Below are 13,714 nucleotides of genomic sequence, written 5' to 3' on the forward strand. Positions count from 1 at the left end.
ACAATGCCCTTGAAAGGGCATATGCAATATAATCATGAACTCAGTAAACACAACAAAACAATAAAATTGCATTTTTATCTGCATTTCACTTGTATTTGTTTGTATTAGCTAGGAAAAGTTAAAAAGATCAAATTCCAGTTTTTTTTACAAGTAGGTAAAAAGATAAAGTCAGTCCCTTCACACAAACAGTGGAAAGTATTCTCTCAGCTGCGGCACCTGAGCCATTCAGATAGATATCTCTATCAAAGATCACAGTAGCTTACACTAAAAGATATCACTTTCTTTTGCCCATGTTTTCAACCCTTACAAGTGTTTCTAGTGCTGAAAGGGAGTGGTTTGAAACACAGTACAAACATGAGTAGCATCAGTTTATTGACAGATCTAACTGTTCAATGAACTCTTGCAGCACAGATTTTTACTAACTTCAACTCACCTTTCCACAGGCAGAAACAACACAGTTAGGAGACATATATCTACTTTTATTAGGGAGTGAAGAAAGGGCTGTTATTCTGGTCTGTGTATTAGAAAACTGTTGTTAAATAAGTTAGATCTGCAGAACTTCAGGGTTAAAGGTAACAACCATCCTAGAGGCACGAGGTCAGGCAATGCTGGATAGAAAACATCTTGCATCCCTTGTGAGCAATCTGCTCACAGACTGCATGTAGACAGTGGCTGAAGTCTGATACAGCAAGTCGAAACTTGACAAGAAGCTCCCAAAGCAGCAGTGAAAAACATCACACTGAATCAAATGCACAAAAGAGAAGTCCCAGATCCCACAGGATCACAAGGAACTACAATCTTGAAGGGGACAGACTCTTTAGCAGGGTCAGTTGTGATAGGACAAGGGGAAATGGTTTCAAACTAAAACAGGGGAGATTCAGATGAGATGTAAGGAAGAAGTCTTTTACAATAAGGGTGTTGAGGCACTGGAACATGTTGCCCAGAGAAGTGGTGGATGTCCCATCCCTGGAAACTCTCAACATAAGCTGGCCCAGGCTCTGGGCAACATGATCTAGATCTAGGTGTTGATTGCAAGGGATTTGGGCTAGATGGCCTTTAAGAGTCCTTGAAAACTTTAATGATTTGATGGTTCTATTAAATCTGTGTAGAGGATCCGAATGCAGGCTAGGACACCTCCATGTTAATAGGATCACTGCTCTCAATCACAAAAGCTCATGAAACTGGCAGGCACTGATGATGAACCTTCAGTGATGGTCTTCTTTTAGAAGACTAAAAAATAATCTCGTATCTTGCTCATGAGGCTGCCAACACATGCAACACTTGCAGACTTTACAAAGAGTTGGCAGCATCATGCACCTTTGAGGATTTTCAACATGCATTTTTTCAGCTCAGTACTAAAAAAAAAAAATAGTGTAAATTCAAATTAGCTGTGTATTGAGACATAGAACAAATATGAACAAAGTGCTATGGAGCTGCAATACTTCCACGTTGACTTCAAAGATGCTGCTTTAGAAGCCAGACTCTTGAAGTGGTGACAATGCAGGAAGGCACGAGCTCCTTCCAAATATGGGTCCCACCCAGCAGCCACTGCTATGCCTGGTGCAGTTCTTTAGCAGACAGCAAGCACTTTGCAGGGCAGGTATTTTCCATTAAGGCGCTGGCCCACAGACGCACATCCAGAATCAGGACAGCCTAAAATAAACCCCAAGATCTTGAGTGCTGGCGGTACAAACTACACCAAACTTCCTCTCGTTATGAAAATATCGCTTTCACTTAGCCACACAAAAGGAAAGAGCAGCCTTCTATAAGCTGAAAAGCTGCAAATGTCTTCGTATCGCGTGTGATTTTAGCACAGGAAACTACCTGGATTTTTAGTATCCGTGACCACATGCCCTCCTCAGGAATTTTCACCAGAGGGAGTTCAAAAAGATTCACAGGAAGAATGCTAAAAATAGCGAGCGCCCCAAAGACAGTCTGGATCAAACAGCAGACATCCTGTTGACTCGAGGAACTTGCTCTTCTCCTTTTGTTTTCACCTGGGCTATAACCTTTCTGCTGCACTAATAACCATTTGTCTACATCCCTTGGCCAGATCTATAGCCAAACTCCGGGAAACCAGTTCACAAGGTTCCAGAGATAGCAATGATTACTCACAGTGGCGGATGCTGATAATCATCTAAAGTCTGCACGCTTCAGTTAAGCCACGCTAACATACACAGGCTAGTTGAACAGATGAGCAGTGGACAAGGATGCAGAGTAATGTATGGAAAGACCGACTGAGCCTCTTTTAATAGGGCTGCTCTCCTCCATAGGTTTTTTTTAAAAAAAAAAAAAAAAACATAACAAAACCAGCAGGAAATGTTTGCTGCAGTACAAGAATTCATACAATCATGGAATCATAGAATGAGTTGGAAGGGATGTTAAATATCATCTGGTCCCCTGCCATAGGCAGGGCTGCCACCCACCAGATGAGGCTGCCCAGGGCCTCAACCAACTTGCACTTGCACACCTCCAGGGATGGGGCACCTACAGCTCCCTGGGCAGCCTGTGTCAGCACCTCACTGCTCTCTAAATGAAAAATTTCCCCAACATCTAATCTAAATCTCCCCTGCTTTAGTTTAGAAGCATTCTCCTTTGTGCTTTCATTCTGTTTGAATAACAAAGAAATAAAGGCCTCTCCCTGTCAATCCCAACAAAAAAGTTATGCAGTCCATTCTTGCCATACACTGAATTGCACACCAGATACTACTGCTAGAACAGGGAGCTTTCTCAGAACTCAGCTCTGGCTGAAGTAAACAGAAGGAAGTTTACCATCTTCACCTCTGTGTAATATCTCTGAGCACAGTAAGATCATCAGCTGGCAAGCTGAGGAATTCACTGCTGGTTTTCCTCATCACAGTAAGTACATGGAAGAATGCAAGAGGAAAAAAAGCAATAGAAAAAAAAAAAAGCAAGAAAGCAAGTGAGAAAGAAAAACCCTACACTCAGTCTCACACACTTCTCAAAGAGAAGACATTAATAAGTTAAATGTATCACACTGGAAGTTCGATGCACAGTGGGAAGGAAAGTAAAAGCTCAGCGACTACAGACTTGTAGTGACAACCCCTATCTCTGGTACACCACCACTCTCTTCTCCTGTCCCTCCTTTTGCCACTCTGAAGCAGCCATGGGAAGCTGAGAGCATTCCAGAAGCTGCACAGGTACAGTGCCAAGTAGCTTACAGAGATAAGCGCTTGGCGCTCAGACATCCTCCCACCCTATTAAAAAAACAATCAGACAAGCATTACCACTTGGGCCTGCGTATTGCTGTTTGAGTTGTCAGCACTGTCAGATACCTGACTAAAATGGTGTTATCATAATACATCTTACTCAGTGAAACCAGGAGGTTCTAACCTCCTGGTTTCACTCCATTGTTCCAAGTGCAAAGTGTATCAGCAGCATCAAGGATAAAAAGAAAGAGGGGCTGATAGTGTTTGTTTTCCCATCTCCGTCTCCTGGGATACATGGACATTGCTAGATCAGTGTTTTCCATGAAGACTTGGTGGAAGGAACTGGGTGGATGTGTCTAAGCCATGAAAATGTACAGTTCTCACGATAATTTCCAAATCAGATTACACTGTGCTGGGTAATCACAATGAGTAAAGCTGAAATGAATGTTCACCAGCAGAACAGATTTGTGGATTCACATATGAACATGATAGCAAACACTGAAATAGACCAAGTGTGTCCTTCTGATTATGAAATGAAGAAAGGTGAAGCAAAAAGCTGCTTTAGTTAAGACTTAATGTTTGCATGCCAAAAGGCTACTGGCAAAAATAAAAGGAAAAATGAGATAAGGTCTAACTTCCTTCTGAAGAAAACTAACCCTGAATTATAACAATCTTGGGAGGTTATGGCATTTTTCCATGAAAAATCACCCTCTGAACTGGATTTTGAATATCAGTCACTGTGACATAACCTCTATACTATCATTGTAAACTGCTGCTGTTGAAGAGCGTCTCCCTATCCTGCTGCAGCCAGCTGCTATCTACATGTGTTATCTATTCCATGGCAAACCCTGATGTAATGAATGCTTATCTGCCCCCTGGGAAGGTGCTGGTGCTGAGGTCGGCCTGCAGAGCACTAACAACTGCTTTGTCATTGACAGGGTCTCAATGGTCAATTCCTGAGGTCTCCAGCACTGAGTGAAGGAGGAAACCACGCTGTGAATTACCTGAATAGGGATGGGATGAAAGGGATACGTGGGGAAAAAGAAGGGCACAACACAGTAAAAGAAACTGCTTCCTTCATTCAGTCAATAAGAAGTATGAGAAAACAGGTTTGAAACCTTATGTCAGTCAAGTTGACATTTACCAGAAGGTTCAAGTCTGTCCTGACCTCCTACCCCAGCAGAGACGACTACAGTCTCACTGCTGTGGGAAATTAGGGTAAAATGTTTGGAAATGAAATTTCCTTCTTCATCCAGACAGTACGTTAATACCATTTAGCCCTATTGCTTAGTACTTTACGGTTAAAGTGGTTACTTACAAAGCAATGGCACCAAAAGCACTTGTGAACCACCTGGAGGACCATCATACTGACTTAATCCCAGTACTTAACATGGGCACCTGTAAAGGACAGAAATTCTGAATGCCCATAAAGGAAGAATGTGAGTTCTCATCCATGGCAAAGTACTACAGGAGGGGAAAAAAAAAATCTATGAAATGACCCAGCAATTCAGCTGGCAGGTGGCACATGTTCAGGTGCACAGTAGTCTGGCCTGTTCTATCTCCAAGTTACCCATGTCCTCATCACCCATGTAGGAAGAATTGGGGTGTTCTATGATCTATCACAGAACCACTGAATTGGAAGGAACCATTAAAGACCATCTAGCCAACATCCTCTGCAATGAACAGGGACACGTACAGCTAGATCAGGTGCTCAGAGCCCAGTCCAGCCTGACCTTGACTGTCTCCAGGGACGGAGCATCCACCACCTCTTTGGGCAATCTATTCTGGAAATGCTTACCTGGAAACACATCCAGACCACCAACACAGCTATCACGTGAGCACAAGCAACAATGAAAATGAATCAGGGTGGCTAAAGAAATGCTAGGAAAACCTAAGTCACCCAGCCCACAAAAACAGACTTCCTTTCAGCTAGCACTGGGGATCTTGAAACTGAGTTTCCCTTCTTTTAGTGACAGCCCCACTTCTATTTTTAATGCAGTGCTCCAAGCAAACCTGCTCTGTGTGTCCACAGGAGTTCAGTATCCGCCAGAGAGCCATACTCAGCCCAGAGCTCCCATGCAGCTGCCAAGCAGGAAGGGAACACAAATGCCTCTGCAAACATCTGAAATAGCACAGGTGAGCAAAGGCAAACTCCGCTCTGCAGAGCAGGAGGGAGGGAGCCGTACATTGCAAAGAGAAACAGTGTTACAAGCAGTAACCTTTGGAACTAAAAGGGACGTATTTGTATCATTTACAGAAGGTTAAATCTTCACCCAAAGACCTCAGCATCTTCTGCAGAATTCTAAACGATCTTTATAGAATCACAGCATTGTTTGAGTTGGAAGGGACCCTAAAAGGCCATTTAGTCCAAATCCCCTGCAGTGAACAGGGACACTCATACTAGATCAGAATGCTCAGAGCCCTATCCAGCCTAACCTCGAGCATCTTCAAGGATGGGGCATCCACCACATCTCTGGGCAATCTGTTCCAGTGCCCCAACACCCTTACTGTAAAAAACTTCCTCTTTATATTCCAGCTGAATCTCTCCTCTTTTATTTTGAAACCATTTCCCCTTGTCCTATCACAACAGACCCCGCTAAAGAGCCTATATTCTCTTTTCTCACAGCTCATCTTTAGATACTGAAATGAAACATGAGACAAACACACCAAGACAAATGCAGGCACTCTCCAGCTTCCTAAAATCCCCACAAAATTCACAACGAGAACAGAAAATATACAAAAACACTACGAAAGTACTAACTGTATCTTGAATTTAGGAAAAAAGAAAAGGTGGAGATAAGATTACATGGTCGTTGATGACTGATGCCCTTTTAACGCAAAGTAACCAGTTCTGAGAAAAGTTAGCAGGAAGTACCCAAAGAGGTTACTGCCAGCACGACGTGAAACCGAGAGAACCTCCTTAACCAGGAAGTTGGCAGAAGAACCGCAGAACACCGAGCACGCCCGGCAGCAGCCCCATCCCCAGCACGGGGCACCTCGCGCCGCCCAGCTGCTCGCCAGCACCTGCTCGTGCGGCGAGAGCCGCAGGAGCCGAGCGGGGCTCGGCCGGGGCGGCTCCCCGTTGCGGGGCACGGGCCGGGGTCCGCCACCTACCGGATGAAAGTGGTCTTGCCGGTGCTGTACTGCCCCACCAGCAGCACCATAGGCTTGTTCTCGAAGTCAGCCTCCTCCAGGGCGGGCGAGTGGAACTCATGGAAGCGGTAGTGCTCCTCCAGCGGTAGCAGCTTGCGGAGGTAGAGGTCCCGCAACCCTCCGGTCACCGTCTGCACCACGTCGCCGCCGCTGACTCCTCGCTCCCGCCCGCCGCCCTGCTTCCCCAACCAGCTGAACATCCTGCCGCCTCCTGCCCGCACCGCACCGCACCGCACAGCTCTGTCCGCAGCGCCTCGCCGCGCCGCTCGTCCCTCCCCCGGCACGGCCCTGCCCGACGGGGAGGCGGTGCCAGGGCCGGGAGCGCCCGGGGGGGAGGTGGCTATAGCCTACAACATGGCTCTAACCGAGCCGCCCCAACAAACCCGCCCCCAGCAAATTAAAGGTTTTCTCCGCTGCGGAGCTGATGCTGAGGCCCCTCGCAATGAAACCCGGCGGCTCCTCTGGCAGCTCAGCCGTCCGGATGCCTTTCGTGTTTCCCTGCTGACGGCTCCATCTGTCACCGAGCGCCGCCGCTCCGCTGCCGCATTAGGTGCTGTCCTAAACGCGGAGGAAATTCCCCCGATGGCATTCGTGTTTTGCCGTCCAGTTCAACCGTAGGTCTCGGTAGCACGTTCAGCCATCCGGGAGGATCATTTTTTCCACTCGTTTTAGAATAGATTTTAACAGAATACAATAAATATGCCAAGACGTGGAGGACATCCGTAAAATGAATACTTTCTTTTCTCTCTCCTCTTAAAAATAAATAAATAAAAGCTCGTTTTCCCAGTTAAAAAAAAAAAAAAAAAAAAGTGGGGATTTTCTTCTGAATCTGTGTTTAAACAGAACGTTGGAAGTGCTTCCTTTGTGTTGCAATCTGACATCATTGTTTGTTCTGCAATATTCCTATAATCTAAATCCCTTTTGGAAGGTCCAGCATCTTACTGAGCCCACTAACCCACAGTTTTACCTATTTACCTTCTTTCCTTCTCACTTCCACGGTGACTGTTATCCTCTCTCTCTTTGTGCTCCCTCTCCTTCCCAAGCACATCATCAGGTTGAGTTGCACCCTTTCCCTGCCACCCTCCTTGTGCTGTTCCCTAAAAGAACATCTTCTAGCCATACCAGTGCTCAGCCCCGGCGTTCAGCCTCGCTTCCTTGCTTCACATTTTATTTAGGGCTGCACACATGTTTTGCAACCCTTTTGTTGCAATTTCCATGCTGAGTCTAAACATTTTATGCTGCTTCACGAAGGGCCCCGTTGCCTAGCTTCCTCATTCCATGAAATGCTCTTACAAAGTCTGAATGCTCCTGATTATTTATCATCCGCAAAAATATCTGAGTGTGGGGCCAGACCTCTTTCCTTCTGGTCCTTGATAGCAGCCAGCACTGAAGCAACAGAGCATCAAAGAGGGCAAGGGAGTTGCTGTGCTTCCTCGGGCTGTCTGCTGCCTCTGAGGTTGATGGCTCAGGGCAGATTTTGCAGTGCATGCTGTTCCCTGCATTTAATTCCATCCCTTCCTTAGGTTGCAGATGCCTTATCTCTTTGCCTCTTCTGTGGAAGCTGTTCCACCTCTTTGGCCATCCTTGTCATTCTCCCTTGTGTTCTTGCTGAATATAGGGAACTCAGAGCTATGAGTTATTATTTCAGTCCCACTCTGTGCTTTGTGAAGTGGGGTAAAGTGCCCATTGTTCTCCATGACCCCTTTGTGGCGGCTGGAAGGCAGCAGGAAGGGCAGGGCAGTGCTTGCTCTCAAACACCTAGCTCTGCTTGTCTTCAGACTTCCTGCCTGCATGCTTCCTGCTGTCAGCAGGACAGTTTGCCCTTCAGACAATAAAGCTCCAACCATATGTGGGTAACTGGGAGTGCTTCCAGATTCCCAGGTCTGGCTGTGCCCTCTGGCTGCATCCAGCCCCATACTGCGAGGAACACCAGCACACACTCTCTGCTTTCCATGGGATGTAACCGTCAGCACACGAGAGCTGTGCAGGCTCTGCAGTGTGCTCCAGGAGGTGAGTGATAAACAGTTTTACATCCCTGCTGGGAAGAGACCCTGACCTTGAGAGCAAAGGCATTTGTAAGGCTTACATTTCTGGTGCACGGTCTCTTGCTGAAACATACTACAGGAGAACTGATGGGCAGGGAAGACTGTAGGAAACATACTGAGAGCCTGCAGGCCTGTGGATATATGTCAGTAACATTGAATAGAAGCTAAACTTACTTTAGAAAAAGAATAATCCAAGACTGGGGTTCCACCTGGCAAACAACTGCACCCAAATTAAGTACAATGTTGAACACAAAAGCAGTACAGTGTTTCAGCAATTAGAAACTCATACCTCTCATCCAGCCATCGTAGAATCAGAATCAGTATGTTCATCTAGTCCAGCTGTCAGCCCATCCCCACCATGTCCACATCCCTCAGAGCCACTTCCACACTGTTCTTGAACACCTCCAGGGACAATGTCTCCACCACCTCCCTGGGCAGCCAGTTCCAATGCCTCAACTTCTCTTTCTGAGAAGAAATTCTTCCTAATATCCAACCTAAACCTCCCCTGGTGCAACTCAGGGCCATTCCCTCTCATCCTGTCACTGTTACCTGGGAGAAAAGGCCGATCACCTCCTTACCACAACCTCCTTTCAGGCAGTTGAAGAGAGTGATAAAGTCTTCTCTAAGCATCCTCTTCTCTAAGCATTAGAAACATTTTAAGCTGTTTCACTCAGTAATCAGATGAACCGCTCTTCTCTCTCTTGCTGTCTTCTATATATTCCTCTCTAATCTACTCCTGAATATTATAAATGAGTCTTATAAATGGCTAGTGTTCTCTTCTGCAGATAACGTTAAGCTCCCAGATTGTCCACACAGAAGAATGTCCTTCTCTACACTCCAGGAGAGCCTGATTCGTACTTCCCACTGTGCTGCCCAGAATTTTACAGAGTTCCAGTGAGGCTCCCATTAAGCACCTTATCCAAGTGCTATGAAACCTGCCTATCTGTATCAGGAAAATAGACTGCTCATATCAGAGAAGCTAACTTCTGCTGGACTACTTGGTTAAAAAGTCACATGCAAATGAGTAACATTAAGAATTTTAGAGCTGCTGCACCTCTGTTTCTCCTTTCTTTTCAAATGTAATAGTCTCAAAAATCTTTGAAGTTGTAAGCCTTCAACATGTAGCACTAACGCTTAAATGTGATTTAACTAAATAAACTAATGTAAATCAGTTCTCATAGAGCAGAGCCTTAAATGGAATTTAAATGGTGTCAGGCTCCTGGGGCACTTCACCACTTCACACCCAGACCTGGAGCAAGTGGCACTGATTCCTCAGTACATTCTCAGAAGCTATGAAGTAAGTCTGCATCTCATGTTTAAGTTGGCTTGCTAGTAAAGGAAGAGGCTCCTAGAAGAAATTTCTATAACATGTATTTGCTGCAAAAAATATTTATTTCCTATTACTCTGACTTGAAAAAAAGTATTTTATTGTATAAAGTTTAATATTTATTTACATTCACATAAAGAAGCCTTAGCTCCCAAATCAGTTTTGATTCAGAAACAACGGATTTTGTTCTCTGTTGCAGTTCCAGACTTATGCTCCTCTCTTATTACAGTGCAGGTAGAAAATCAGCAGCCAGTGTCAGCTTCCTCATGCCCTCATGTCCATAAAATGCAGCCTTGGCCTGAAGGGTCACTTCTGCAAGCAGGAGCACAGCACCTTGCACCCAGCTCTGCTCCGGGTCTTGTCAGCAAGGGAAGGACATTAATTCATTAAGGAAGAGCTCGGCTTTGTGTGTTTATGTCCTTCACTGACAGACAGGCTGCAGCACTTCCGATAACAAAGTGTTTTCAGTATTCTTCGGCTTTTCACTACCTAGGCAAGTTCCTTTCTTCTTCTTCTTTTTTTTTTTTTTTTTTTCTCATTAGCAGTGCTTGTGGATTTTTTATTCCATTTGCCCTACTTTTGAGCAGGTGGGCAAATGCTGGGACCCCTCTCTGTTGGGCACACTCATGTCATCATCACCAGGAGGTGGTGGTTTTTGCAGTAGTTGCTGTTTCTTTTGCTGCTTTTTCCGTTCCACTGCTGCACGCAAGGCCTGAAGAATCAAGTCTTTATTATTCTGGACATTGTAGTAGCTTAGGTTCACCAGTTTGTCAAAATCTTTCTCTGAATAACTCAGGTTGTTTATGTAGTATGGACCACAGCTATTGGTAACATCAACATCACCCTCTGCCATCTCTGAGGGGCTACGTCTTACCCCTAAAGGACAAACAGTGACTTGGTTAATCAGCAGAACAGCCATTAGGGTCAGGCACCTCTCAGGCATGCACACATAGTTGATTACAACCCAAAGATTTCCCTTCAGAGGCATTTTATTGCTGAGATATTTTACTGCTGGGGCAAGATAGCAGCCAGGTCATCAGGCCACATTTGGTGCTGATGCTCCTCAGCCCTCACTTTGCTGCCATGTCCTGGACATTGCAGCACCTTCCATTTCCAGCTAAGGTGACAAATGAGTCATGTTCACTCTTTCCCTCTTTCTTCCCTGTCTCCCAAAGCAGGTCACCATAGCCAGGGCTTCACTATGGCACAGTTTCTTTCCAGGCAGTGAGCTTTTGATGTCATTGCCATTTCTGTTCCTTCTAGCCCTGCCTCCATATATTATATCCCTCACTGCTATATCTCCAGAATAGACTGCTGAAAATCCGGACATCTCAGTGATTCAAGCTTTCCAGCTGCAGAGCTGCCTTTTCAGCAACCTCAGCTCTCCCTTGGCTCTGCATAATCTGCTCAGCAACTCTTGTTGCATGCTGGGAAGAATTTTTAAAAGATACAGAAAACAGACCTCAAAAGTGACATTCTCTTGTCTAAACCCAGAAACTTCACAGAGCCATGATCGGAACACAGCCCAGCAGCAAATGGCATAGATATTTTCTGTAGTTTCCTCAAGCTACCTGCTGCTATGAAAACTACAAGCTTTACGTAATGTCAGTTGCTATGCTGGACTTAGTGTTTCCTGAGATTTGGCTGAGATGCTGACAGAACCTTTCAAGCCCAATTCATCATCCCAGCATAATCAACAGATACACCACAGACCCAAGGAAAATAACCAGGCAAGTAGTCACACAGGTGTAGTCTCTGGAAATATTAGATTTATCATATAAGATGATCTGAAGACAAATTCTATTAACTTGTTAAATGAATTAAATAACAGAAAGCTATTTCAGAACTTGATTTGCAGGCTATCAGAGAGCAGACATTTATAGGAATGTCCACAGCGTGTTGTTGGTACTTGGGAAAAAAACACCCAAAGCTTATCCTCAAATCACAAATCTCAATAAATTCATAGGCATCAAAAGTGTCAAGTACACATCACTTATTTTTTTTTTCTGCCTTCATATGTCACCTGTGACTCAGAAAAAGAGTTGATCTCAGTTGGACCTGACTATTCCCTATGCTCAAACCAACATAGAGGGTTTCTGATTTAGCTGCTGTGTTAGACACAGTGCTGGTCAATTCCTGGGCTCCCGTTTATGCCTTTGACTGCTAATGAACTGCTGAGGGTCCTCACCCTGGACAAGAGAGCTGAAGGAGGGGAGACACTGTTGTGTGCCAGCCCCCTATCCTGGTATGGGGACTCACCCATGTTTTCTTCCTTCCACATCATCCCCACATATCCCCCAGTTTTCTAACAAATAGCTGCCATGAGGGAAAGAGAGCAGTGACGACTCAGAAATGGGCACTAGTACTGATCAGGCTTGAAATTCCCTTTGCTATACAAGCTGGTGGATGAGCTTGATACAGAATAGCCACCTGTTTACATAATGGAATTAGTACTTCAGATGCTGTATGGTCCGGATTTGGACAAGGGCACATTACTGAAACACTATAAGCCCAGAGAGCTTGTGGACGCACCATCCCTACGGGCATTCAAGGCTAGGCTGGATGGGCAGTCTAGTCTAATGGTTGGCGACCCTGCCTATGGCAGGGGGATTGAAAAATGATAGATGATCATTATGCTCCTTTTCAACCCAGGCCATTCTATGATTCCATGATTCCAAGCTGCTACCTGCCCACTGCTAGCGGAGAGCATTCCAATGTCTATGCATTCCCAGTCTCCCAAGGATTGCACAGGTCTTTTCTGCTGCCTTGGAGGCTGGACCCAGCCTCCAAAGCAGCAGACTTTTTGTGGCTTACTTAAAAAATAATGAAAAGGAAAAAAGAATACAATTGGGGCAGTAGTTACTGGATGTTTTGTTATTACATTTCATGTACCATATACCACCTCAGGCCTTTTGGTTTTCAGTACGCTGTGGGGCTTTGAAGTGATTAAAAAGTGATCTTATAGCATGAGGTAGTGATTCTAGTTAGAATCAGAAGCAGTAACCAAGACTTTTGACACTACCAGGGGTAGAATAGAGCTCTGTCAAGATTCATCTATTTTGAAATGAGTGGCAATGTTGCTATTTAAAGTTTTAAAATAGGGCCCACTGAAGTGCACAGAAACTGACTGTATGCCTCAGCTATAATTTTCATCACTTCACCAGTTCACACTTGTTTTCAAGGTTATCTGCATTAACTGCAAGCCTGGAAATGATTTTAAACAATGAAATCCTTCAGATTCCCAAGGGCATTCCATAAGAGGCAAGGAGGAGAGGTATGAGAGGAAATAGCCCTGCTAATTTCTGCCATTACATATAAACAGAATACACTTTCCGTTGTTTAATTCCAGAACCTACCTATGAAAAGCCAAAATAAATAAACAAATTCTGAAGAAGGGCATTTTTGTTCAAGGCTGATCTCAGCTGCTGCTCTACTTTTGAGGAAAATTTGTGTATTTTCATCTCTTTGGTATGGCTCAGATATAAGAAGAGGGAATTTGAGCCTACAAATGTTTACAGCGCAGTCTGAATAACAGATATTGTACAGTAGAATAGACAAAGCAAAAGGCTGCTGCCTCTGATGATGTGCTTGGTGACTATAAACTTACCAGGTGCTTTGTATTCCCTGAAGGTGTCATTTACCAGAGGGAAGAATATCACAATAGGGGTTTCTGGGCTCTCCTTTTCACCAACAATGTAGCATTCCTTCAGATGTGGTGTTTCCTGATCATCTGGCACCTCCTTAGGGAAAGGAATTCCTTGTTTTGCAAAGTACTCAGAGGCTTCTTTCAGAGGCTAGTTTGCCATCATATGAAAAGAAAATGAAATAAAGCATCAGAACATAGCAGGGATATTTTGAATTTGACCAAACTCCAGTTTTACCAGGAAGGCTTGTGGGGTTAGGGTCAAGTTCTGACAGATTATGGCATGTACCCAATTAAGGTGTTGTAGGCAGCCAGTGGAGCCCAGCTCTGGAAGGCCAGGTAGCAGGTGCTCACAACTAAATTTTTAAACATTTTC

At 44.8% G+C, this 13,714-nt stretch overlaps 2 protein-coding genes across 2 annotated transcripts in view; both read right to left on the reverse strand.

The window, feature by feature from the left end:
- The window catches only part of EHD4 (EH domain containing 4), a 29,594-nt gene extending 22,899 nt beyond the window's left edge, over positions 1 to 6,695 (reverse strand). Inside the window, exon 1 of the mRNA XM_085224827.1 lies at positions 6,285 to 6,695. Within this exon, the coding sequence (XP_085080953.1) occupies positions 6,285 to 6,523 (239 nt within the window). The 5' untranslated portion in view covers positions 6,524 to 6,695. The remainder of the gene's footprint in view (positions 1 to 6,284) is intronic.
- Positions 6,696 to 9,914: 3,219 nt separating this feature from the next.
- The window catches only part of LOC146544289 (cytosolic phospholipase A2 epsilon-like), a 40,260-nt gene continuing 36,460 nt past the window's right edge, over positions 9,915 to 13,714 (reverse strand). The window contains exons 22-23 of the mRNA XM_085224832.1: positions 13,303 to 13,489; positions 9,915 to 10,571 (exon numbers count right to left, since the gene is read on the reverse strand). Coding sequence (XP_085080958.1) covers positions 10,255 to 10,571; positions 13,303 to 13,489 — 504 coding nt within the window. The 3' untranslated portion in view covers positions 9,915 to 10,254. The remainder of the gene's footprint in view (positions 10,572 to 13,302; positions 13,490 to 13,714) is intronic.

This window comes from Meleagris gallopavo, chromosome 5 (genome assembly GCF_905368555.1).
Source record: "Meleagris gallopavo chromosome 5, MGAL_WU_HG_1.1, whole genome shotgun sequence".
Lineage (NCBI taxonomy): Eukaryota > Metazoa > Chordata > Aves > Galliformes > Phasianidae > Meleagris > Meleagris gallopavo.